General features: G+C 32.7%; 2 protein-coding genes and 1 long non-coding RNA gene across 4 annotated transcripts; 1 reads left to right on the top strand and 2 right to left on the bottom strand.

Moving 5' to 3' along the window:
* Positions 1-281: 281 nt before the first annotated feature.
* On the bottom strand, positions 282-1,347 carry LOC110423370 (centrosomal protein). The gene is made up of 2 exons (XM_021437587.2): positions 1,124-1,347; positions 282-913 (listed from the first exon to the last, which is right to left on the bottom strand). The coding sequence occupies exons 1-2, from the start codon at positions 1,322-1,324 to the stop codon at positions 719-721; spliced, it is 396 nt and encodes a 131-aa protein (XP_021293262.1). The 5' UTR covers positions 1,325-1,347; the 3' UTR covers positions 282-718.
* A 13,869-nt stretch (positions 1,348-15,216) lies between these two features.
* LOC110422937 (Potassium transporter family protein) lies at positions 15,217-24,793 on the top strand. 2 transcript variants are annotated; one of them, XM_021436998.2, is made up of 9 exons: positions 15,217-18,090; positions 18,832-19,060; positions 19,158-19,406; positions 20,595-20,645; positions 21,118-21,372; positions 21,686-21,738; positions 21,840-21,954; positions 22,086-22,340; positions 22,988-24,793. In XM_021436998.2, exons 1-9 carry the CDS (start codon positions 17,827-17,829, stop codon positions 24,037-24,039), a joined length of 2,523 nt encoding a protein of 840 aa, XP_021292673.1. In that variant the 5' UTR covers positions 15,217-17,826; the 3' UTR covers positions 24,040-24,793. The 2 variants fall into 2 exon arrangements, with proteins under 2 accessions (XP_021292673.1, XP_021292672.1); XM_021436997.2 differs by having other exon boundaries at positions 15,220-18,090; positions 21,112-21,372.
* Positions 22,392-22,976, bottom strand: LOC110422939 (uncharacterized). The gene is made up of 2 exons (XR_002445792.1): positions 22,650-22,976; positions 22,392-22,532 (listed from the first exon to the last, which is right to left on the bottom strand). It is a non-coding gene; the product is annotated as an uncharacterized LOC110422939 (long non-coding RNA).
* Positions 24,794-27,276: the final 2,483 nt, after the last annotated feature.

The raw sequence follows: 27,276 nt of genomic DNA, 5'->3' as shown, positions 1-27,276 counted from the left end.
TCAGAGATTCATGCCCCGATTTACCCTCTTCTTCCACATTTGTCACTCCACATGATTAATTAATTTTAGCTCGCATATTTCTGAGAGGATATGTAAAACTACATTTGTTTGCAAAGGCATGTAACTATTTTCCTCAAATTTCACAGAAACTAGGTTGAATCGTCAATTAGAAAAGACCTTTTATCAGTCTTCAAATCCTGGTACGTGGCAAGTAAAGGGACCGATGAGGAGTAGGGGAAGTGATGCAGAGAGACAAGAAATAATTGGGGGAAGAAACTGTCAGCACTAAGATGCAGTGAAGTATCATAACAAGAGAGCTGTTCCGAACGATAAGGCACGGGGGTAAACAAAAGTGGGTAAAACTTAAGTAGATAGCACTAAGAAATGAGCAACAGAGTTGATCTCCCAATTTCATGAGCCTAAGACGGCAAGCCAGAACAAAATCGGGACACCCTTTGGAGCTGAAACAATTTTGTAGAGTGGAGGCTACTCAGAACCAATGTTATAAGTTCAAACAACCTTATTGTCAAGAAACAAACATAGAACATTGAATCTATTTACTCACTCTACCTATTCCAATTACAGTATTGCAAAAACATTATCCAAGGATGTGGTTAACCCAGACTTGTTTCAGGTCAGGTTCTCCCTGCAAAGTGATGTAAGCAAGCATATCACGAAAGCATGACAAAGTAAACCCTTCATCTTCGAGTTTACATGGCTAAGCCTTGTCGGTCTTCTTCCGGTGAATGTCAGCTTCAGTCTTCTGGTTTGGAATTGGCTGAATTCGCTGATAAGGATTCCTAGTCAATGTCTCTCCCCTCAAAGCAGCTACATATCGGTCATTGGTATCCTCTTTCCGCTGGAGCTCCCCAAGGTATTCCGCCAATCGCTCTTGGTTTACTTTCCCCATCATCTGATTAACCCAGAAAGGAAAGAAAAAATTGAACTTACTATCATGGAAATTTCTCTCTATTTGAACATGGGGGGACATGTTTCAAGGTTTGCCAATGAGACAGGCAGGTAGGCATGAATTAAGTTATGTAAAACATTTAATTGATAACTAGTCGAAGAATTAAGCATGGATCTAAACCAAGTTTAGGTTAGACAAAAAGGGGGTGCTTACGAGGGATTCGGGGCGGGCATTTTGGCGCAGCTGGGCCTCCAGCTGAGGGTTGCGGGAGTTCGTGAGCTGCATGACGCCGTAGCCTATGACACCCGGAACGACGCCGCATATTGTTGCGAAGGCCAAGAAGAAGGGCTTCGAATCCCTTGTCCTCCTCACCAGCCACCGCCAAGTCTCGCTCTTTTCCCACAGTATCGACATCTCTCTCGGTCTCTCCCTCTCATCTCTCAGTCGGTCGTTTAATAGTCATCCCCAAAGGCCCAGACACTTCAAAATTCATAGGCCCATATGTGGCCTTTTAACTTTAATTTTTGTTGAACAAAAATGTTGCAGATAAGTTCCTTAGTTACGTAACCTACGCAAACATATAACACATCTCAGGATGATTACGTACAGCAACGTTGAGCAAAATTATTTTTGGTTAAACGAGGTTTCTATTCATCCGAAGGCGTAGGCAAGCCTAGTACAGTATGTGCAAACTGCATATGATAGCAAAATAATGTGTAATTACATCTAGAGTAAAAACACAAACTATACAAGCACGTGTTCCTCTAATCCCCAGTGTGTAGACCGCAACCTGCAATCTTTCAAATCTGCATCTTACCACTTCCTTGGTATGATTCAGCAATATTGAACTGGAACTAGCCTCTACATCATGAAGCCTCCTATTTCTCTTCAACCAGACAAAGTAAATACAGACACTCCAAGCTAGTGATCTGAGCCTACGTGCTATAAATGCTTTTCCTTTTAAGTCTTTGCTACACCCATTTGAATTCATTAGGCCAATCTCCAACATGTTTATGACTTCCGCACAATTTTAGAACTTAAGCCCATACCTACTTAGTGTGAGTACAATTGAAGAATAGTGATTCCCGGTTTCCAATTCCTCTACACAAAAAGCACAGTTGTGTTACCATATGAGATTCCTCTTGAGCACATTTATGCTTAGTAGGAAGTTTGTCCAAAGTAATCATCCAAGCAATTATGGAATGCCTAGGAATAGCGTATTTGAACCATATTAACTTGTGTCAATCCACTTTCATCAGCTTAAGCTTGATTTCATCCCTAGTTATGGCTACATAATACTTGGGAGTGGAATTGATCCAGTCCCCATACTCTGGGCAAAGGGAAGGGTTGTGTCCTTTAGTTTGAGCAATTTCTTCCAGCTTCAACTATTATTATAAGAAGGTTGAATATGCCATAAGGACCTACCCTTGAGAACATATGCTTGCATCTAAGCTATCCAAATAAATCCCGACTGAGTGAGTAGTGCCCAAAGATTTCTCAAAATGCATGCAATATTCCAAGCCATAAAATCCTTAACCCCAAACCGCCTTCCATTTTAGACTGACAGATTTGCTGCCAACTCATCCTTAAACAAGTACTCTGCTTATCTCTTCCCTTATACTTACATATATATATATATATATATATATATATAAACCAACACACATTTGATTCACTTTTTGAACGATTTGTTGAGGAAGTATAAAATTCCTGCACCAAAAGTTCTGTAAGGTGAATAGCATTCACTTTATCAACTGCAAGCTTCCAGCATATGAAAAGGTTCCTCACAGTCTAACTATTAATCTTGCTTGAAATCTTCTCCAAGAGAGGACCATAGTCTTTCGTAGTCAACTTCCTTGTGGTTAAGGGAACTCTTAAATATCTTATTGGTAAAGTCCTTAGCTTAAACCCACTGCTTAATCTGAATAATTAAGCACAATATTCTGACTTAGAATTGTTAAGTTGAAGACCAGAAACAAGGTAAAACTTATGAAGAACTTTTTGAATGGCTAAAATTGAACTCAAAGACCCTTTGCAAAAGACAATTAGATCATCTGCAAAGCACCAATGAGTAAGCTGCACCTCCTCCAGTTAAGAGAATCAAAAGCCTTCCTTAAATCAACCTTCAAAGCACATCTACGAGAGAGATCCTCCTATGATAACCATTGACAAGCTCTTGTGCCATTAGAACAATATCAATAATATCCATACCTTTCACAAATGCATTTAGATTTTTACTAATTATAGCACATAAACATCGCGTTTGTCTATTAGCCAAGATTTTGGATATACATTTGTAAAGATGGAGCAACAAGAAATAGATCTGAAATTAAGTATGCTCCCTGGATTTTGGTTTTCTACAACCAATGTGATAGCTGTAGAATTGAAACCATGTAGCAAATATATTGAGTTAAAGTGGAGAACAGCAACAATAACATCCTCACCTACAATGTACCAGGCTACTTTAGAAAAGTGAGTATTGTACCCATCTTGTGCTAGAGCCTTGTTATTACGGAGTTAGAATATAGTGTCTCTAATTTCATTTTTAGATATAGAGTTCTTTTTATAAATGAGTCTCATGCATAAAGCATTTTTGAAATTTGGCATCCCCATAATTTTAACTGTTTTTAGTCAAGAGAATTAAAATTAGGATAAAATTGTCCTTCATGAAATCAACCCATTTGTTTGGCTCCGCATCTCAACCTGAAACCTATTACTGGGTCAATTATGTGTATAAGGTGTGTAACTCCTCAATTCTCATTGACAAATCGTACATCTCCACACAAAGAATTCTGTTGAAAGCATTCCTCGTCAGTTCAACTTTCGAGCATTTTTTACAATGGTAGAAGTATTTTAGAGTGGTTATTATCTGCATAAAGTTAGTTCACGTATTGAGCAGTGACAGCAAGTTCACATTATGCAGAGAAAGGTATAATATATTTTTATTATATTTTGAAACATGAGGAGAAATGTTTTTAGGGCTATTGTTATTCTTCATGTTTTTCCTTTATTGTTTTAAAGCATAAACTTATGCATATTGCTTGTTTATATTGATATTCTTATTGTTTGATATTATTGTATATAAACATAAAGGTGGTATTGTTGGTGTTTTTGGGGTTGAAAGGTGACAAGGTATATGTGACTGGTTGATATGTATGCGTTATCATCCTTTGATAAGAATTGGGTTCAGGGTTTAGGTATTGTGTGATTGAGGGCTTACTTACATGGTTGGCACCTTATGCATTACTAGATTTTGGCATGGCATCACTTAAGGCGTGTGTGATTGCATTAAGGTTTAACATTGTGTGACTGGTTGATAGGTCATTACGTGAGTGGTTGATAGGTCATTACGTGAGTGGTTGATGGGTCATTGCGTAAATATTGTTTAGGCATGGCATCACTTAGGGTATGCGTGATTGCATTAGAGTTTAACATTACGTGACTGATTGATATGTCATTGCATGAGTGGTTGATAGGTCATTGCATGAGTAGTTGATAAGTCATTGCGTGAATATTATTCAAGCATGGCATCACTTAGTGTGTGTGTGATTGCATTAGGGTTTAACATTGAGTGACTAGTTGGTATGTTGTTGCGTGAGTGGTTGATTAGTCACTGCGTGAGTGGTTGGTAGGTCACTGCATGAATACTATTCAAACATGGCGTCACTTAATGCGTGCGTAATTGGCTTAGTTGTTCTTAGTATTGTGTAACTTGTTGATAGATCATTGCATGACTTAATGTTAGTAATTAAGTGACTGTTTTCTATATGAAATTGCACGAATGTTATAACTACATAAAATATATCTATATGGCATTGCATGATCTACATTACGTTCATTTTGCATTATTTTGGGTCAACTATAATGCTTTAATATGTATATATTGATTTACTTGATAATCCATGCTCGACACGTGCATTAATTAATCTATTTCAGAGTTTTTTGAAAATAATTAAAATTATTGTAAGTGTCATTTTTAGAGTGAGCTTTTGAGAAGGGTTATTTCTAAAAAATTCCTCTTGTTTTTTTAATCAACAATGATCGTAGTAACTAAAATGGGAATGTTATGTGTTTTATGTTGCAGATGGCTAACGTAGGAACATAGCAGGATAATGTGGGATCTTTGTTTTGTGTGCCGAGGCACCAGTGGGGGTTCAACATTGGCATTAACATCCACTGTAAGTGGTCGTATTTGCATGAGATACGAGAGATGCTGTGCAAAGTAAATGAGTTAAAAGCTTTGAATAGAACATGCTTTGGGCATATGATGGACGTTGAATCAGAGAAGAGTTTATTCTGTGCTAATCTCGTGCACAACCTAATGTTATGCAGAACTAATGAACCTAGCGCCATCGAAGGTGAGTTATGGTTTGCTATAAGCAAAACAAAAGCCCAGTTCTCGAAAAAGGAGTTCTACGTAGTGACATGATTAAAGTTTGTTACCTTACTGGCCTTTATTATCAATCCCTACGAGGCCATCCTTGGAGGAATTCACTAGCGATATTGGAGATCGGGGAATGAGATGAAGATACAATAAGTTTTAACGACGTTCAAGGGAAGGCAATTTCAGCAAGAGGGAAGCGCGACCTAGATGGCCCGGTAAGTGGATTAGCCAAACTTTTGCAAGATTTAACATAAACTATCGTTATAATGCCATTTTGATTTTAATTTTCTTATGTAGATATGTCGTAGACTTATGTGTCTAGACTCTCCATTCTAAATCTTATTCTGAGCTACATACATTGTGGCCTCACAATCAAAATATATGGAAATGGCTGGCATTCATTGTCGCCACAACTTTATATCACAATATATCTAATAACAAATTTCTTAACCATTCTGTTTCTTTTTTAGTAGTTGCTAATGCTAAAAATTCAAATTCCATTGCGAAATGCATAATACAAGTCTACTTCTTAGATGCTCAACTAATGGTACGACCTCTTAACATAAAAATCCATCCTGATGCGAATTTATTGTCATCAATACTAGTTATCCAACTAACATTTGAAAATTCTTCTAAAGTACTAGGAAAACCACATAACAAATTTCCAAATTTTTTTATTTTGTTTAAATATCCAAGTATTCTAGTAATAGCCATTCAATGATCTTTGCTAGATTTACTTGTAAACCTTAAAAGTTTGGAAATGGCAAAAGCTATATCTGGTCTACTACAATATGCAACATACATTATACTGCCTAGACACTAACATATTTTAATTGTGCCATAACTCCTTCACAATTCTTAGTTAATTTTATACTAGAATCTATTTAGTTTCCAAATGACTAAATTAGTGAAGAATTTTCTCTATGTAATGTGATTGATTCAAGGAAATCACATTTTTATCTCTTTTGACTATGATTCCCAAGATTGTATTAATTTCATTGAGATCTTTCATTTTGAAAACTGAAGTCAAATATTTCTTGGTTTCAACAATTCTACACATATTGTATCAAAGATCTACAAATCATCTATATCAAGACATATGATTATACCATAGTCTTTTGTAAATTTAAAGTAAACACACCTATCTGCATTATTATGTATAAATCCATTTGAAAGTATAGTACTATCAAACTCTTTATGCCATTGCTTTGGAGCTTGTTTTAGTCCATAAAGAGATTTAAGTAGTTTAAAAAACTTCTTCTCATTTCTAGGAAGTATAAAACCTTCATATTGCTCTTTATATATTTATTCATTAAGATCTCCATTTAAAAAGGCAGTTTTAACATCCATTTGATGTACGTGTAATTTATGAATAAACACTGTAGACAGTCTATTTTGGTTAATACTTATTTTTTTAATAATTATTTTACTACATAACATTGTATAAAGAATAATGAGAACAGTAATTATAAGTGAAGTTATACTTCACGCAGAATAACTAGAACAAGTGAAGTACTGCTTCATGTGGAATAATTAGTTCATACGAATGATAGTGAAAGCAACCTAGAATGAGTGATAGGGTTCACTGGTTACTTTTATCTTAAGATGTTTCAGAGAGTTTGGCTTGGTGGTTTAAATATGAATGTAACTAAAAGGTTTTCTCTCAATATTTTCCTGAAGTACAAGTGTTTTTCCCTCTTACCTTTTTCTCTCATTCTTGTTCACGTACACATTTTTCTTTTAAGTTGTTCTCTTATAGCTTTTCTTGTATAACTCTTCCATTTACTCTCTACTCAAGAATAAGTATTATTAAGTTATTAACGGTCATAAAATCCATTACTTTAATAGTCACATAATAGATTTCTAATCATTACTCAACAATAGAAACTCAGGAACAATCGCCCAATCTTAAAACTATTATTCATTATATGCATTAAAAACCATTTTTGAGTAATTGTCATTTCTGATACTATATATAAAACTTTCATAATTCATTGGAGGGACTTTTTTCAAACTACCTTACTCTCACTCAAAGCTTCTCTCTGTAGCCCTCTTACACATTCTTTATCTCTTCTTTTTCTCTTCTACCTAACATTACATTCAGCATTTCAAGAACTACTCCGATCTTCCTTTTCACCGCCTCTGATACATTCCTTACTTGTTTACAAGGCTTCCTCTTCTTATCATAGAAACCTTTTTTACATTTTGGCGACTTCATTGAGGAGGAGTGATTACATTAAATAAAAATTTTACTACTACAACTTTATGTTACTAGAAAAGATGGAGAGTTCCATTGGCAACCAAAATGCACATAATAGATTTCTAACCATTACTCAACAATAAAAACTCAAAAACGATCACCCAAAATTAAAATCATTATTCATTACATGTATTAAAACTCATTCCTGAGTAACCATCATTTTTTACACTATATATAGAAATTTCACAATTCATTGAAAGGAATTTTTTTAAACTACCTTACTCTCACTCAAAGGTTGTCTCTAGCCCTCTTACACATTCTCTACCTATTCTCTTCTTATTCTCTTCCACCTATTATGATACTCAACATTTCAAGAGCTGCTTTAATTTTCCTCTCTGTCACCTCTGGTACATCTTTACTTGTTTGCAATGCTTCTTTTTTCTATCATAAGAACCTCTTTATGGACACTAAAGCCAAAATCGTTATTATAGATGTTATTCTTGGTATCGAAGCATAAGTATCAAAATAACCAATGCTTTCTTTTAGTGTAAAACCTTTGGTAACTAGTCTAGCCTTAAAAGTTTTAACCAAACCATTTGTGTTATATTTCCTTCCAAAAACCTATTTATAGTCTATGGGTTTTGATCTAAGAGAAAGATCAACTAAAACCCATGTTCTATTTGACAAGATTGAATCTATTTCATGATTTATTGTTTTTTTCCAAAAAGCTATAACCATTGAAGACATCGTTTCTTTGAATGTTTTTGGATCATTTTCAACATTTAATAAAATTGACATTTTTTATACTCTTTGATTCTATGTCCTTCCACAAGGAATGCTAATGCTTACGAGTAAATAAAATATGGATCTAAGTGCTTTCTTTTTCTAGCTCTTTTACTTCTTTTAAGCTCAATTTAAGTATCATCCCTTTTTCTTTCACTGGATATACCATGAAAAATCATATCACTTTGATCACAATTTGGAATTAAAACATTTTGTTCACAATCAAATTTATTATTAAAGTTATAAAAATTTTATTTTCAATAATCTCAACGTGTATAGACTTTATAATAACATTTGATTGAAAAGCTAAAATTCTATATGCTTTAGAATGTTGTGTATAACCAACAAACATGCCTTTCATTGCTCAAGGTCCAAGATTTTTTTTTTTTTTAGTTCAGGAAGATTATAAAAGGCCAAGCACCCCACACTTTAAGATATTCCAAGTTTAGTTTTCTTCAATTCCAAAATTCATAAGGTGAAATCTTAAAACTCTTAAAAAAAACTCTATTTAGTATATGACGTACTATTAATAAAGCCTCTCCCCATAAATCATAAGATAGATATGCTTTCAATAACATAGCATTTATCATGTCAACTAAAGCTCTATTTTTTCTTTCAACCAATCCGTTTTGTTGTGATGAATATAAAGTACTTTTTTTATGTATTAAACCATGTTCTTCACAAAATTTATCAAATTCTGTAGAAAAATATTCTCCTCCCCTATACTTCTTAGAATTTTGATTTTTTTACTTTTTTTTATTTTCCACAATAGATTTATATTCTTTAAATTTCTAAAATACTTCATCTTTTTTTTAATTCAATAGATATTAGCAAACTTAAAATAATCATTTATGAAAGTTATAAAATATCTTTTTCTTCCTCTAGTTAATTTTTCATTTAATTCACAATATATCATAATGCACATGATCTAATAATTGTGAGTTTCTTTATACATTACAAAAAAGTTTCTTTGTCATTTTTGCTTGTATTCATATTTAACACTTTTTTAAGTGCACATATTTCCATGCAATATATCCATTCTTTAGATATAAATCTCATGGAACCAAAATTTAAATATTTTAGTCCAGCATGCCATAATAAAGAATTAGACTCAAAAGCATAAATAGAAAACATATTTATTTCATCAGTGTTGAATTTGTACATGCTGTCACAAAATAATCCTTTTCCCACAAATAGGCCATCCTTGGATATTATTACATTGTCAAATTTCATTACAACTTTAAATCCTTTCTTTGTAAGCAAACTAGCAAAAACTAAATTCTTTCAAATTTCCAGAACATGGAATACATTGAGCAATGTCAGCTTTTGTCCAAAAGTAAATTTCAACTCTATAGTCCCTTTTTTTTTTCAACTTTGGCCATAACACGATTTCCCACCAAAACATCTTCTAGTTTATTAACTTCCATGTAAGTCTTGAACAAGTTTCTATCATTGCATACATCAATTGTAGCATCAGAATCTAGCCAACAATCTTTACTTTTATTGGAACCAACAATCATATTCAATTCTGTTACCATTCCAATATTCATTATAGAAACCAGGGCAATTAATTCCTTGCTAGCCTCTTCTACTACATTTGCTTTGTCATGATTTTTAGAACCAAAATTCATTCTTGCCTTTCTTGATTTACATTCATGAATCATATGGCTTTTCTTTTCACAATGAGAACAATTTTTATTTTTTTTATCTTTTTTCATAAAGGCCTATCTTGAAACTTTTAGAGCAAATAACTTGGATTTTGTAAAATTGTTAAAATTCTTATTCTTTCCAAAGTTATTGAAATTCTGACTCACATAATTCATATTAGAATCACATCCAAGCATTTGGCTCATTGGTTGGTGCATGATCCCCTATCTAACGAGTAAAGTTCAAATCCCCCTTCCTTTAATTAAAAAAAAATTCACATTGAAGTCAGATGACTGAAATAGTGCATTAGAATCAGACGGCTGAAACATTCTCCAAGGTTGTCCAAATTTCCTTTTGAGTCTTTAAATTGGAGTAAAGGTCATATAGATGATTTGTCAAAATGTTTAGGATATGCCTATGACATATCATCGGTTCTAGAATTGCAATAAGACTCGGATCTAGAATATAATAAATCTTTAAGGTTATGAGCAAAAACACCATCTTATCCCTCCAATGGGTGAAACTAGTAGTAAAGATCATATAGACAATCTATCATAGTGTTTAAGATATATCCAAGGCATATCAGTTGGTTCAAGAAGTGTAATAAGACTCAGATCTAGAACATAATAAATCTTCAATGCGGTGAGCAAAAACACCATCATATCCCTTCAACGGGTGAAATTGATTTTGTCAAACCAATCAAGTTTGATGAATTCTTGATTTATTATTTGAAATCTTGAATTTAAATTAAACTCTATTGAGAACAACTCTTTAAAATTATTAGATATATATTATAAGATAAGGAGAAAGAAAGCTTGAAGTGTGCTGTAACATATTATCTTTAAAGAGTTGTTGCCCACTATGGGGATTTGCAAACAAGACTTTTCAAGATACAATAAGCCTACTACAAAATGCTTTTGAAAGATAAAGTTTGTTTTGGAAGTACATTTCCTTTTATAAAAACTAAAATGTTGTGTCTGTTGTGCTTGAACAAATGTGTTTGTTGAAAACATTGAACAATTAGTAAATGTATTTCAATAGTTGTGTTTGTTGAAAACACTTTTTTTTATTTTAAGAGTTATGTTTTAATCTTAAACAGTCACATTTGAATAAGACTTCTAATATTACAAACTATCTAATAGTTAAAATCTCAACGTGTTGCTTAATAGCAATATTCTAAACTTATGCTACAACAACAATCTTATGCATCCATTTCTAGATCTCTTTATTTGGAGATCAAGTATATTAAGTTGCTTTTAGGTGTCTAAAATCTTTATGGGTGCAATAATAGATAACTTTCCAAGGTATTTCAATAGAAACAGTAAATTCAAAACCATTTTACAACTTAATCTCAACAATAAAAGAGATGGATTCTATGTCCTCTACTTTAATGTAGACCTTGGCAAATGTCAAATGAGATCAACTAGCTAGTAGTAACTTTGTCCATGTAAAGTGGATTCTCAATGAGAGTATAGCTAAGACCAATGCTAATGTAAAGCTTCAATGGAATGTTCCCAACTTAAACCATACTCGAAGTTTGGAAAGGTCAAATTACAAAAATTGAAGTCCAAGTATCCATTTACATAGAACCATTGGTTGACTCTAAATATCCCATGGTCTAACCTCTAAAACCTAGTCTTAAGTTTTAACAAGTTATGGCCAGCAAGTTTCACATCCATAGTATCAATTTTGTCCTGAAAAAAATTCATGACTTTTTATTTTACCAAAGAACTAAGCCGCCAAACAGTTTTGCCATCGCATTACTCCTTTTTCAATCACAGCAGAAGGTAATATTACCCCGATCTTACCATTACTCTTAGTTGGAGAAAAAAAGTATAAAGATTGCAATGAAGAAAAAGAAAACAGTACTTTCCAATCAGCACTTGTTTTCTCCTTTGTAATAGCCACATCAACATAAATAGTTATGACTACCTCAACAATAGGATCATTCATCACCACGCGTTGCTTCTTTGATTGCTTGAGCCTCCATAGACAAAGCTTCCTAAGTTATTATAAGGTCATAGGATTCTTTGTCAAGAACTATAGCAACCATTGATGCTCTTAATCTCTTGAAATCCAAATTCGTATCCTAGGCCTTATTTTGAAGAAAGCATAAGGAATCCACTCCAAATTCCAAGTGAACAAATCACGAAAATGAAGAAATTGATGACCAATACTCAAAAGATTAAGAAAAATGAATGAAAACCAATGACATGGATGGAAAAACCATTAAAAAACTGATGAAAATCAATGAAGATATGAAGCAAAATGAAAGGAAGTTGGTTGTTGGCAAGTTAACCTACTAACGTGCATGGAGAGAATGGAGAAAAGTTTTAAGTATGATGAAATGTGAATGCCTTACATGCAAATAAAGTATGACATGCAATTGAGTTTAACCAACCCAATAAACTAGGATTTAAGAACAAAAAATGGACAAGAAACTAAATAAATAAATGAAAGTATTTGGATTATGGACTATTATTGCATTATCCAACCTGATGTAGGCTTGGAAATGGAAAATAAGTCAAATTTCGACTTTACATGAGAGGAAAATTTGTAAATTTTATTCTAACATATGCTTATGTCTGAGTCTTTATCTACATGTGTTACAAGTTATCCTAAAAGAAGGACAATTGATGGGCTAATTGCTGGCCACATGGCATGGTTAAGTAAATCCTTGGATATGCTTGTCATTTTTTAAAAAGTCAAGGTTCTATTTTTCATTTTATCTCTTCTTAGTATTTTTTGTCTTTTCCTTAGATAGATTGTGCTTCTTCCTTTACTCTTTCTTTGTTTTCTCTACATTTGTTATTTTCAGATTTTCGATTCTTTTTTCCCTTTTTTCCTTGCTCTTTCCATCCATAAACTAATCGGTCTCCAAACCAGTGACACCTTCTTTTCCTTTAATATTCGTTATCTCACGGCACAACTAGCTCAATCTACTCACTCCCTTTGCTGACCCATCGTCTCTATTCAAAAACTTCCTGCTTTTCCCTTTTCTCTTCCTCCTGTATCATTATTTTATTCCCTTTCAATCTATTGTACCTATTGTTCTTTATTTCTTTTGTTAGCAATATGATGGTAAGAAGGTTTCTTCAATAGAAACATGAACCTTTTAGGGATTAAATTCGTCAGGTAGCATAAATAATTTTATTTTTGAAGGTTGTGAAATTTTTTTTCCCTCTTTCCTTTGAATCGATTTTTGTTTTAACAGCCAATCCTGAATATTGTTTTTTTTTTTGGCATATTTATTTGTTTTTTTAAAGATTTTTTTGTAAGTGATTTTCTTTTTTTTAAATTATTTGATTACTTAGCTCCCTTTACTTGAATAAATCAAAGCCCAAAACATATTTTGATATCTGGGTTTTTGTTATTATGTAATATTTTAATACGGATACTAATTTAAATGCCTGATCTTTTTTGTTTAAGTTAATCGGTTCTTTTCGTTTCTTTCTTAATTGATGAGGCATATGATTTTGAAGAATTTATGCTTGAATTTTTATGATTTTTTTTTTGGTTTGAGTCAAACTGTTTAAACTAACCTCAACTTTGAAATAGGAAAAACTGTTGCTTAAAGAACGAAATGGTAAACTATGAAATTAAAACCCCATCACCTAAATTACGTACAATGTACTAATGTAGATACAGTTTCTTTTATTTTAGTTAAAAATGTAGATACAAGTTTTCTTCCTTGAAATAACCCCCACTAGTTATCAGGTTTAGTAATCTAAACAAATATATAGATATTGTACTATATTTTTTTTCGTTGTGTTTAAATCATCTTTAGATTAAATAAGACTGGTAGTTAAGTCATTTCATTTTTCTTCTCCTGCCTTTTTATGTCAACAGTACAGGTGAGCAGAATTTCTTTATTCTTTCATGGTCAATTTTTTCATTTTGCAAGTTGTAATCTCTAACCTTTGCTTTCCAAGTAGAATTTCTAGGTTTTCTTTTTCAGGTCTTTGTCCATCTAGATATTTGATCAATTTTCTATCTTAGCCTAGTTTTCAAGCTTTGTTGGAAGAAATTCTCAATAATATAGTTTAATGTTGATTTGATTGGTCTTAGTTTTAGATTGGTTTATCTAATTTTAAGATTGTTCATCAATGGTTTTTGGGAGGTGGATTATGGTCTTTTGCTCTTAGAATTTTGATTTCTTAACTATATTTCTCAACTTGCTTTTATTTCTTCCCACAGATACATGAATTCTCTCTTCTCTATATTATCTTTTGGAAAACAAAAGGAATGAATTAGTAATCAGAATTTGAGTGTCTGAATGTATTCATTGTTAGGAAGGCCAGTTGACTGATCAACTACTACAAGCTAAATATTGACCAGATGCATCTATTATCATGGGTTACTTCAACAATGGGTCTCGTAGTTTGCAATCTATTCTATCTAGAGAAATTTGCACAAGTGTGTACTTTCAATGTCTAACATTTTTCCTTGCTTTGCTGTTTTTTTTTTTCTACCATGGAGTTGATTTGTGGTTTTTGTGTTGCTTTGGTTTGACAATCTTAATTTGTTTTATGTTTTGGTTCTTCAAGTTGTATTTTACTTTTGATTTTTCCCTTTCATATACTCATGGTTTGATTTTTTTTTCTTACAGGTTCTATTGTTTGACTTCTGTTTCACTGTTATTTTTTAGGTTTGATTTTTTTTATTTATTCTAATAGTTTTTGTTTATGTATACTTTTGTTTTTAATTTTTTTTATTTATTCTTACTTTGAGGTTTTTTATGGTTTTTTGTGTTTTTAGAAGGCCAAGGCATTTTCGTCTTTTCCTAATGCCATGGATCCAAAATTTTCTTCTCTTCATTGAAGTGTTCTTTCGCTTTCTCTCTTGCTTAGAGGAAGAATCTATAGAAAAAAATGAAAGAATGAGGTGAGGAAAGAAGAGAAAGGAAGATCAAGCATAAGAGAGAGAGTTAAGGGTCAAGAGTAGAAATACAAATATGAATTCAAATTTGTGTTTGTTTTAATTGATTGAACAGATTAGATAGAGATAAATTCGCTTCTTTTTTATTTTTGTCCTTTCTTCTTCATCTTATTTCCTTACCCATTGTTATACTTTTTAATTATTTATTTTATTTATTTAATTTTATTTTATGCATTAATTCAAATTTATAAAATTAGTTTAAAAATGGTAAGAATAAAAATAAAATAATTAATTGAATAATTAATTCCATGATTTTTGTTTATCTTGTTTTATTATTTGGGGCTTTATTATAACGTTATTGCTTCTATACAAAAACCAAAAACCTTTGTTCTGAGTTTCTAATTTCCTTTCTTTTTATCTCATTTGATTTGTTTATGCAAGCTTTTATTATTTGAATTCTTTATTACTTGTATTTTTATAATGTTATTGCTTCCATAAAGAAATCAAAAACCTTTCAAGTAAGTTTCTAAATTTTTTTTATCTCATTTAATTAAGTATATGGTTATTCTTCTCTATTTTAGACAATAATCTATGGCAATTTTGCTTTGTTTGTAACAATTTCGTTATGTTTCTTCTATTTCATTATTAGAATTAGCTTGGATTACGATATCTGATCTAACTTCTTAAACTTGTATTTTTACCCACCATCTATAGAATTTGAGTTTACTATTGATTATAACTATCGACGTCTTTCCGAAAGATTTATAAAATTGTAAGGGTATTTCTATCTTATTAGTGTCGTATGCACCATTTATGTTATTTTTGTTGTACATATCTCTGTTATTTAGTGTTTTACTTTATGAATGTATTTTTGTTCTTTTACTATGATGTGTAATTTCTTTGATGTTTCCATTGAAATGATGCGTTTAAGCATAGTTTGCAACTTCTATAGTATTTCTAATAAAAATCATAAACCAAATGAACTTACAAAAAAAATAATTTTAGTTTGTTATTGATTGAAACTGCTAATTTTGAGATTTTTATTAAATTATGAAAATATTTTTGTTTTTTACTGTGGCATGCAATTTTTATGATATTTTTGCTAAATTATGTTTTATATCATAGTCTGCAACTTCATGGAATTTTTTATGAGAATCATAAATTAAATGAAGTTACAAAAAAATTACTATGTTGTAGCTTATCATGGTTTATAGTTTTTATAGTATTTATGTTGGTATCTCTATCTTTTTAGCATGATATACGGTTGCCATGACGGTTCTGCTTCCTTTGTAGAAGTTTTGTTATGTTCCTTCTATTTCATTACCATAACTAATTTGTATTGTTAGACCTTAATTTTCATCCACCATTTTTGCAACTTGAGTCTCTTGTTGATTATAACTGTTGAGATTTTATGATTAGATTCTCTCTTAGCTAGTCAAATGGAATTTTGCTAACTACTAAGACTTTTATTTCAATCTACATTTTACATTCATAACAAAAAATGGTTGACTCTGTTATTTGTTTCTTACTTTCGGGCTTAGTTGTCTAATAGTTAATGTATAGTCGAGTGTGGTGAAGGTAAAACTATCCAAATACTAGTTTACAATTAATTATATTTTTTAATTTTTATTTTGTTTCCACATTAATAATCATTTACCACTCCATATGTAGGTTCAAGTTACCTGATAATGCAAAGACTTATCAAATTTAAGGTTTTATGTAAGATGGAATGCTTATTATCACTATTAGAAAAGAAGTTTCACAAAAGCCAAATATGACTGATTTTTGAAATCACTGAGTAAATTCACTTATCATATATTTTATGTGTTCTTAAGCTGTATACTACAATCTACATTTACAACGATTACCATTTAAACAATTATGTAATTTTTTATTTTTTTTGTACACATTACAGTTGACAATAATTATGCAACTTTTGATTTTTTCTACACACATTATAATTGATAAATAGCTTTATGAATGTTTATGTAAAGTGAGCATCATGTAATTACTAAAATGTAAATATATTTCAACAAATATTGTTTTATTTATATCACATGAATGCATTGTACGGACATACTCTAATTATAATAAATAGCCCCAAATAATGTACCTCTAATAAGCTTAAAGCATTATCCATTTCATTGAGGCATCATATGTAAGGAAATTTAATCAAATTAAAACTAATTAGTTAGTTCTAACAAACCACACAATTTTTTAAGATCTAAGTGGAAAATATTTTTTTTTCTTGTAAATTACTTGCCAAACATAATTCCTTTTTTAATGTAAAATCAAATCTTGCCCATATATATATATAATATATAAAGGGCAGCATATGGTTAAAAACCCGTCAAATATTCGAAAACCTGAACTCTAGACCCTTTTTTTGGCAGTAACTGTAGACTTTGGTTACCATCTCACATGCCGTGGAGCGTGAACCGTCAGACATTGGTATGGCAACTCCCCATTCCGTGCAAGAAACACAATCTTTTTGCCTTTCTCCCAGTATCTCTCTTCAATTATCTGTCAAGATACCGTCATCTTCTGAGTCTTCTAAGTTCTACACAGTAACTTCTAAAAATCAAATAAAAAAACATTAACATCAGGGAAAAGTTCCTTCATTGGCCTAACAAGCCCCGTTCATCGTTACCAAAAGCCAATGAAAATACAACGTTTTTCATTAAATATAATACTAGTAAATGTTTTTCTCTTTTTTTATTCTTTTAAATATTTTTTCTTACTCTCTGTCCTATCCTAATCAATCAATGCTCTAAAGGGACCAGTGAAAACGCTAGGAAGAGATAGAGCATCACCCAGATCAACCATAGAAGAAAACAGGAGACCAAATGCTGTCTCTGAAGAAGAAGAAGAAGAAGAAGCACTAGACACAGAGAGGATATTCTTTTTTTGTACAAAGACTGAGGACTGAGGCTGTTCTTATCTAAGAAAAAAGGATAGTCTTTTTTTTTTTTTTTACAGAGACTAAGGTCTTCTGGAAGTGGGTATTGCAGGGTTTTTGAAACTATGGAAGAAGGAGATCGGATTGAAGAGAGTAGCAGTGTGAGACTGACTGGTAGAACTTACAGTGGTGGTGGGATGGGTGAGTCAAGGTGGGTGGATGGTAGTGAAGTGGACTCAGAGTCACCTCCTTGGTCATTGCTTGATGAAAATGAGGGCAAAGAAGGGTATGGATCATTGAGGAGGAGACTGGTAAAGAAGCCCAAGAGAGTTGATTCATTTGATGTTGAAGCCATGGAAATTGCAGGTGCTTATGGTCACCACTTTAAGGTAATTAACTTGATTATCTCCATTTCCTAGAAAATTCTACACTTTGAATATTTGCATATAATGTTATTCTTTTCCCCTTTAAAGTCTTTGCTTTTGGGGTTTTGGTGTATCAATATTACATTATTATTACCAACCAACTGCTTAATGTATTGAAAAATTGGTATAAAAATTCGATGCTTGGAACGACTATGTTTTCCCAATTTCTTATATTGACCTTTTTAAGCTTAGCCAATAAAGAAGTTTAGCATATACTCTTAGCATACTAGAAAGGAAGTGCTGTGATTGAGATGTCCTCAAGTTTCTCATATCTTCCATTGGCGCCGCTTGACCCATTTATAACTTACGTATCATGTACTACAAATTTGAGCAACTTTTTGTTGTTTTTAAGTGAAGAAATAATATGTAAATAACTGGTGCATGGAGCAAATAGTGTCTTCAATTAAGAATGGGTAGTAAATAGTACTCAAACCTGTAATAAATCAAGAAGAAAGTGATTAGGATTTTACATATGATAGCTAGGAAATTATACAAGTTTCTATGCTTTCCATATTGTTTAGCATTTTATATTAAAAATGCATGAATATTTATCCATTGAAGTGAATTCCTTAACTTGTTTCCAAGAAATCAACTATAAGGATAGGGCACTGTCAATAAAGAACTGTTTGATCCTTTTTTGAAGGAATTTACATGTCAATAAGCTTTACCATATTCTCTTACTAAAATATATGACTTTAATATCAGGACCTTTCGACTTGGCGAACTCTTGCATTGGCATTTCAAACACTTGGGGTCGTTTATGGTGACATGGGAACAAGCCCTTTATATGTTTTCAGTGATGTCTTCAGCAAGGTAAAAATTGAATCAGATGTGGATATCTTGGGGGCCTTATCACTGGTGATGTACACAATTGCTCTAGTCCCCTTGGCAAAATACGTATTTGTAGTGCTTAAAGCCAATGATAATGGGGAAGGTAAGGGCTGCTGTATTAGGATTCTTATTCTCCTCACTTTTACCAGGCTATGTCGGAGATCATTTATATATTAACACATAAATCAATGCAATTGTAGGGGGAACATTTGCACTATACTCGCTGATTTGCAGGTATGCTAAGGTCAACATGCTGCCAAATCATCAGCCAGCTGATGAACAGATATCAAGTTTTAAGCTTAAACTGCCCACTCCAGAGTTAGAAAGGGCTTTAAACATCAAAGAGACTTTGGAAAGAAGATCATCCTTGAAGACCCTCTTGTTGCTGTTGGTTTTGATGGGAACTTCCATGGTCATAGGAGATGGTATTCTAACACCAGCAATATCAGGTAGATATCTTGCCTTGAAGTTAACAAAAGCAGGGCTATTTTCATTGTTCTGTTCTTGGTCATTTCAATGAATAGCTGAATGGTATATTGGATGCATTGAACCTGGATGTTGCAATTATTTAGTTGCAGAAAAATTTGTCTCACCACAATTAGAACTCAAGATATCTTAAGAAGTGAGGCCTTTTCTGATTCATATGGTTCAGGAAAATACTTGGCAACTCATGGTTGAATGATATGATAAACTCTACTTAAGAAAAAGAAAAGGATTTGATACAGTCCCTTAGTTCCATGTGACAGTTTTTGGTGAAGACCTCAAAAAATTTAAGTTGCCACTTGCTACTAAGAGAGCAAGCTTCTGGATCTGGTTATATTTGATAGACCTAATTCGGAGCTTCATCCATGTATCACAAGTAAGGGAGCATTAAGGATTCCATATAGACAACCAATTTGCGAGTCTTTGCAGTTGAATAGGCAGATGAATACTTGGAATTTTTATCGGAGGGTACTCAAACCTTGAAATATGCTGAAACTTGAATTTGATTTTAAGATTTACATATATGCCATTCATTTGTGTCAAATACTTATAAATATATGCCATGAATACTTATCAATATGCCATTCATTTCATCAAGCAAGGTTCAATGTCCCAGGTTTACATATATATGACTTCTACACTTTTGCTTATGCATCTGTGTCAAAACAAACTGTAAAGGTCCCTAGGACATTACTTTGATAGCACTTAATATCTCTGACCTCGTTTGCTGTCTGCGCCATACAATTTGCACGCTGTAAGAAGTTCAAAGTCAAAGTCATGCATCTACTTCTTGATCTAATTAATTTTTTAATAGTGAAAAGTGTGGTAAGGAACTTCAAGTCTTCAAGCTGCATGTTTGAGTTCACATGTACTCACCTAGCAAAGACAGTGAAACCCAAATTTTCTGTTTTTGTTGTCCTTGTAGTAGGTTTAATTGATGAGCATGCAGTAAATAGTAAAAAATCTCTCTGCTTGATTGAATTGATTTCCATTGCTTTGTATGTGTTTTTCAATTTCTTAAAAACTGAAGGGCTCCTATTTTCACCTGCTGGAATGACAGCAAATGTGCATGATCTTTTTGACATATTGAATGAGTTCAATGTTATACACCTGGGTTAATACTGATGTAAGATTGTGATGAATTTCTGTTGCAGTTATGTCTGCTGTAAGTGGTCTTCAGGGTGAAATAAAAGGATTTACTACAAGTGGGTATTTTCATTCTCTTTGATCCATATAAATAAATAAATATATATATATATATATTGTAGAGGGTCCTTCTATGAAAGAACTGAAGAGTTCAAGAATTGATAGTAGATGGACGATAGGGGCATAAGGCAGCCATCATATAATTCCATTGTTTCTTTCCTTTCAGTTGATTCTTGATTATTTAGAATGAACCTGATGTCTACTCTCATATCTATTTCTAGGAGCATCGAAGAATAAATAAAATTAAAAAAAAAAAATCTCTAGATGGGTGGGTTGGGGAACTGGAGGAGCCTTGAGTTTGATTCCTAAATCAAGGTTCTACCGGGCTGGCTGAATATCATGTTAATCACTTTATATTGATGTTTATAAATGTGCACCATCATCATGGCTTTGACCTGTTAATTAATTAGGTTTTGGAGCAATGGACTGTCATCATTTTTTTTCATCTATCTATTTTGTTCACAGCTGCAGTGGTTGTTGTTTCAATTGTAATCTTGGTAGCATTGTTCAGCATACAGCGGTTTGGTACCAGTAAAGTTAGTGTCATGTTTGCTCCAGCACTTGCTTTGTGGTTCTTCTCTCTGGGTTCAATAGGGATTTACAATCTAGTGAAGCATGATATTACAGTCATCAAGGCATTCAATCCAGCTTATATCTATTTTTTCTTCAAGAAGAACAGCAGAGATGCCTGGTCTGCTCTTGGAGGTTGCGTGCTGTGCATTACAGGTACATTACGCTTTTACATAGTGGACCCTGAGAGTATAGGGGCAATGTTTATCAAACATCTATATCTTTCATGATGCACTAGGATAATAGAGGAACACTGAAGCTGGACATGCTAGAGAGCATCACATTGCAGGGAACTGTTTTTGCTTGAAGTCATTTAAACTAGTTGATTTATTTAAACTCATGTTTTTAACCTGTGTAATATAGCTTTTAATACTTTTATTTAATGTTGAGATGAGTGGCTTCTTCATATGAATTTGTAGAAACAAATACATATATTAGTGGTGTAACATGTTTCTATTTGTCACTACAGGAGCTGAAGCAATGTTTGCGGATCTAGGGCATTTCTCCGTACGAGCCATACAGGTTGCTCTTTCATGAATACATCTTTATGACTTCCTTGAAGAATGACCATGGATTTTCATTGACTAAATGCTTCTTATGATTAATTTCTATTACCTGTACAGATTGCTTTCACCTTTGTAGTGTTTCCCTGCCTTCTCTTGGCATACATGGGCCAGGCTGCGTATCTAATGAAATACCCTGATTCCTCAGGAAGAATATTCTATGATTCTGTGCCAGGTTACAGTTGCCAACTGGCTGCTTATCTTCATCTAGTTTCACTTAATAAATTCAAAATTATAATGAAGAAAAGTTAGTTTTTATTAAGTGCTTATTTGACGCTTCATTCACTACTTCTCATGAACAAACAGATAGCCTTTTCTGGCCAGTTTTTGTAGTAGCCACCATTGCTGCCATGATTGCCAGCCAAGCAATGATATCTGCTACATTTTCATGTGTCAAGCAGTCTATGGCTCTTGGATGCTTCCCAAGACTGAAGATAATTCACACCTCAAGGAGACTGATGGGTCAAATTTACATCCCTGTGATCAATTGGTTTTTAATGATCATGTGTGTAGTTGTTGTTTCCATCTTTCGCAGCACTACAGATATCGCCAATGCATATGGTGAGTAATTTTAATTATACCAACTCCTTTTTTGCTCTTTTGCTCCTCTCATTCCTGAAACGTGTCTTTTTGATTTATTCAAAACGTTGTAGTGCCTTATCTTTTTACAATGAAAAACAAAAAATAAACCCATGCTTTTACATGCTCTTTTTGGGTGCTTCTCCTACTCCACTTGAGTGTCTTCTTTCGGTTCTGCAGCATTCAGAATTTTTACTCAGTAAATGTGGACTGTTTGTATTTCACAAAGATTTGCATTTACTATTTTGTTAGTGTAAATATTTGCAACAGTTTCTATAATATTGAACTTACACATTTATAATGGCCTTCCGTCTCTTGATACTTCCCCATGTCATGGTAGCAACACCTCCCACTTTGTTTTGAACTCTTATTTGATTTTATTTATTTAGTCAATGTTTGTCCTGACCTTTCTTGTTGTCTTTGTCTTTTGTCTTATTTGTTGATTGTGGTACCTAATTGATTGTAAATTGGTGTATTATTCTACGCTATTGAGTAGAACTAGTGATGCCTGAATTTCCACCATAATCAGAATGACTTATGGGCAAAGAAAGAGCTGATTAAGCTTGTAGCTTCTATTACTAATTTTATGATGGTAACTTCTCTAATGCCTGTCTAAAATGTTTGTGCAGGCATAGCTGAAGTTGGTGTTATGATGGTCACAACCACCCTGGTGACACTGGTAATGCTTCTAATATGGCAGACCAATTTGTTTATGGCTTTGTGTTTCCCACTTGTATTTGGATCAATAGAGCTTATCTACTTTTCTGCTGTTCTATCAAAAGTCTTAGAGGGAGGTTGGCTTCCGCTTGTTTTTGCTACTTTTTTTCTGACCGTGATGTACATTTGGAACTATGGAAGTGTGCTGAAGTACCAGAGTGAGGTCAGGGAGAAAATATCCATGGACTTCATGCATGAACTTGGCTCCACACTTGGGACAGTGAGGGTTCCAGGGATTGGTTTGTTATACAACGAGCTTGTCCATGGCATTCCCTCAATTTTTGGGCAGTTTCTACTTAGCCTACCTGCTATTCATTCTACTATTGTGTTTGTTTGCATCAAATATGTCCCTGTTCCTGTGGTCCCTCAGGAGGAGAGATTTCTTTTTCGAAGAGTTTGCCCGAAAGACTATCATATGTTTCGATGTATTGCTCGATATGGTTACAAAGATATCCGAAAGGAGGATCACCTTGCATTTGAGCAACTTTTGGTTCAAAGCCTTGAGAATTTCTTGAGAAAAGAGGCTCAAGATCTTGCCTTGGAGAGCAGTTTGACTGAGATGGACATTGATAGTGTTTCAGTGAGCTCAAGGGACTATGGAACCCAGGGTTCTTATGGTAATGAGGAGCTTAAAATCCCATTGATGCATGATAGAAGATTGGAAGAAGCAGGAACTTCTACCTCAGAAGAAGCTTCAGCGGCATTGCCGTCTAGTGTCATGTCATCGGATGAAGACCCAAGTTTGGAATATGAGCTTTCAGCTCTGCGAGAAGCTATAGATTCAGGATTTACATATTTTCTAGCACATGGAGATGTGAGGGCCAAAAAGAACTCCTTTTTCCTTAAGAAACTTGTCATAAACTACTTCTATGCATTCCTAAGGAGAAACTGTCGAGCTGGGGCTGCAAATATGAGTGTACCTCACATGAATATCTTGCAAGTAGGCATGACATATATGGTCTGATTTGCTTGCCATATGAAAAGCCGCCATTTTATCGACCTGCCCCCCATTGCAAGTTCAAATATTGTTTATTTATCACCTCAATTAGAGCCAAGAATGATAAATATTTGTACATCAGGATTGGCTGCCAATGGAAAATTTATATTGAACCTGTTGGCCTGTGTGGCCCCTTGAGTCGTTTCATCTTCAGCTTAATTAAGTCACTCCTTACACGGTGTGGCGTCTACAAGTTGTGCAAGAACGTAAGAAGGCCAATTATCTATGCGCCCAACTTAATTCAATGGATGTGGGCTCTGGCACAAACAAATTCCTCAAAACTTGGTTCAAACTAGAATTGGTTTTTTTAGCCTCTCCCTCAACTGCTCCTCCAACTTGAAACTCGATGGGGTGGCGTATCCTAAGTCGGCACTTTGGGGTCAATTTGTGATGTCTGGTTTAATAGAACCAAAGGCAAAAAGGCAGCTTCCATTAAAGGGGATTTCACCTTTCCTTTTCTTTTCTCCAAAGATATCAACAGCGAAACCCAAAAAGTTGCAGATATCTACAACTGCAACTAGCTAGGACAATATTTTTTGCTTCTTATCATATCATGGGCGAATCTGGATTTAGGATTTCTGGGTTGCTCACGTTTGCAATTTTCCATGGGATGTTCCTTGTTTATGTCTTGTTTGAGGTGGTAGCTCACATCCTCCTGCCACTCAATAAATAATATATATATATATATATATATGAATAAAAATAAAACGTTTCCTGGTCTCACTTTGCTTTGTTGAGTGGAGGATGTCGGTTTCTCTCTTCTGCTGGCGTGGTTAATGACAGGTTCCCTGGAATGGCCAAAGCAAAGCACCAATAATTCACCCGTTGCAATTATTATTTAATAATCTAAAAACTCCAAAACAAAAACTCCTGCTGATTACACCTCCACACAAACGCCAATTTATCATAACTATTGCATATACAATCATCAATTCGCTTTTACAGTATCTTATCAGCATACTATCATTGTTATAATTTAAAATCTTAATTTAGAAATTTTAGAGTTCAATGTTGGAATAAAATCAAATAAAAGTCTTACTTTTCTTTGTCATTATACTTAAAAAAGTTTTTAAACTAATAACATATTGTATGACGTTAACGTGGTACACTGACATGTTATAATAAATGATGACATAATATGATATGGTATAATAATATAATTATGTGATATTTTTTACCTTTCACGTGGATATTATATTTATATAAAATAAAATAATAAATAATACTTTAATTAATAATATTAATTAATTAATAATTATAAATTTATATGATTTAAAATAAAAATATAAAAATTTGATTAAATGTAATAAGTAATTTCAAACACTTAAATTTCATTGTCTAATTTAAAATTATATATTCAGAAATAATTTTGGCATAGAAAAGACGTAGATGCCTTAAATTGAGAGGACAATCCCAAGGTTATGAAACTTTGAGAAAAGCAAGAAAAGATAACATTAAAGCAAAAGGTTAATCTCTATCTCAAAGTGGTGGGTGGCCTTCCAAGCAGGGGAACTGACATGAGAAATTGGGACCAATGTAAAAGTGGGTCCATCCCACTTCAATTCAACACGTGTCGGTATGACAGTGCCTTGCTTGCCTCCAGAAAAATTGTCTGCATGCACGTCATGGTGCTGAAACAGTTGTTGAGATGAGGAAAGGGACATCAGAGACTCGTCAATTTTGCTTTCAAGTTATTTAATTACATACTAATCATAGTTAATTTCGCTAATGATAGCTCTCTGTACAAATCTTAAAATTAAGTTTCGCGGAGGATTCATTTGCACCTTTTACCATGGAGTAGGGGGTAAGGCATGCCCAACTTAAAATATTGCTTCATTAAAATGAGTGATAATAACCACAAAAATATGATTAAAAATTGATGGGTTTTATTATTAGTTGTAATCTTGTTAATTTGTGTTTGTAAGTGGGACAATTAGGTAGGCATCTATATGGAGAAACTTTTGGGTGATCCAACTCAAGTACAATAACTTTAAGTCTACTTCAAATTTTGGGTATTAATAAAAAATAATCAAATGTTGCATGCAATACACAGGTTAAAGGTTCAAGGCATTTGGTTGACTTTCACAATGTTGGTGGGCAAGACGGCCACTCAGACTCATGACTCATTCAAATGGTTAGGTTGTCCAATTCATGGACCATGGACTTGCTCATTAATTGGAAAGCACTATACAATTCAGAACCTTTAAAAGAAATTTAAATAATTATTTGAAAAAATATTATTCAATTATTAAGTGTTATATATATATAACACCAACGTGTCACTCATATTTATACAGTTAAAATGGTAAAGATGCAAAGGTCCATGAGATTTGGATCATAATACCTTTTAGGTATAATATCTAAAAAGTTTTTTAATTATTCAAAAAATTTTAATTTAATTTTTATTTTTTATAATTTTTATATTTTGATTTTAAATCAAATAAATTTTTTAATTAACTGTTATTAATCAAGATGTCAGTTGTTATTTTATGTAATGTGATATCATTTTAATTAATGATAATTAATTAATTATTATTTATAAATACTTATCAAACTTAAAATAAAAATATAAAAATTTAATTGAATGTAATAGAAAAATAAAGACTTATTTTAAATTTTCATAAATAATTCAAAAACTTTTTTTAAACATTATATCTATTTTTCACTATATAACACAAAATGATTCTCCCATTATTAATAAACTCGTTTAACAATTACTTTATACCCAACAATTAATATTAAAAAAAGTTTGCTATAATTTTCTAGCGAAATTTAATATAGAAACCTACCCAAATTGTAAATATATAAAACCCTGCCTGATGACTTAAAGTATACCCATAATAACAAATTTCGTGGATTAATAGAACAAATCACAAGTTATATTGGCCAATAATTAAATAGCAGATAAGGAATAGTACATCACAATCAAATAATTGACCCAAATTGGCTTGGTACATTAATTAAGGTCCTACATCAGTTGATTGATTCGATTCAATCCTCGTGCGGGCAAAAGATTCAGGGAATAAAACAAGAAAAAAATTTCAATTCTGTCTTTTCACGTTTAATTTTGAAAATACATATGCGACCCTCCTCCTAACAAGACCACGTTTAAACATGCGGAGCCTATTTAGTCTAATTTATTTTTAACTTAAAAATTATGACGAAAATCTTATTAAAAATAATAATTTTTAAAATTAATTGAAA

The sequence above is a fragment of the Theobroma umbraticum genome, unplaced genomic scaffold, assembly GCF_002168275.2.
Source record: "Theobroma umbraticum cultivar Fairchild unplaced genomic scaffold, ASM216827v3 scaffold_20.0, whole genome shotgun sequence".
Classification (NCBI taxonomy): domain Eukaryota; kingdom Viridiplantae; phylum Streptophyta; class Magnoliopsida; order Malvales; family Malvaceae; genus Theobroma; species Theobroma umbraticum.
Note: the sequence above shows the minus strand (reverse complement) of the source record. Positions and strands in the feature narration are given on the sequence as shown.

Bases quoted from the DNA above. Each gene is read 5' to 3' on its own strand.
- LOC110423370 (XM_021437587.2), bottom strand. From the start codon at position 1,324: ATGTCGATACTGTGGGAAAAGAGCGAGACTTGGCGGTGGCTGGTGAGG. The intron at 914-1,123 runs GTAAGCACCCCC...TGGGTTAATCAG, and splicing joins ATGCCCGCCCCGAATCCCTC to ATGATGGGGAAAGTAAACCA.
- LOC110422937 (XM_021436997.2), top strand. From the start codon at position 17,827: ATGGAAGAAGGAGATCGGATTGAAGAGAGTAGCAGTGTGAGACTGACT. The intron at 19,407-20,594 runs GTAGATATCTTG...TTTCTGTTGCAG, and splicing joins TCTAACACCAGCAATATCAG to TTATGTCTGCTGTAAGTGGT. The intron at 20,646-21,111 runs GTGGGTATTTTC...TTTTGTTCACAG, and splicing joins AATAAAAGGATTTACTACAA to CTGCAGTGGTTGTTGTTTCA.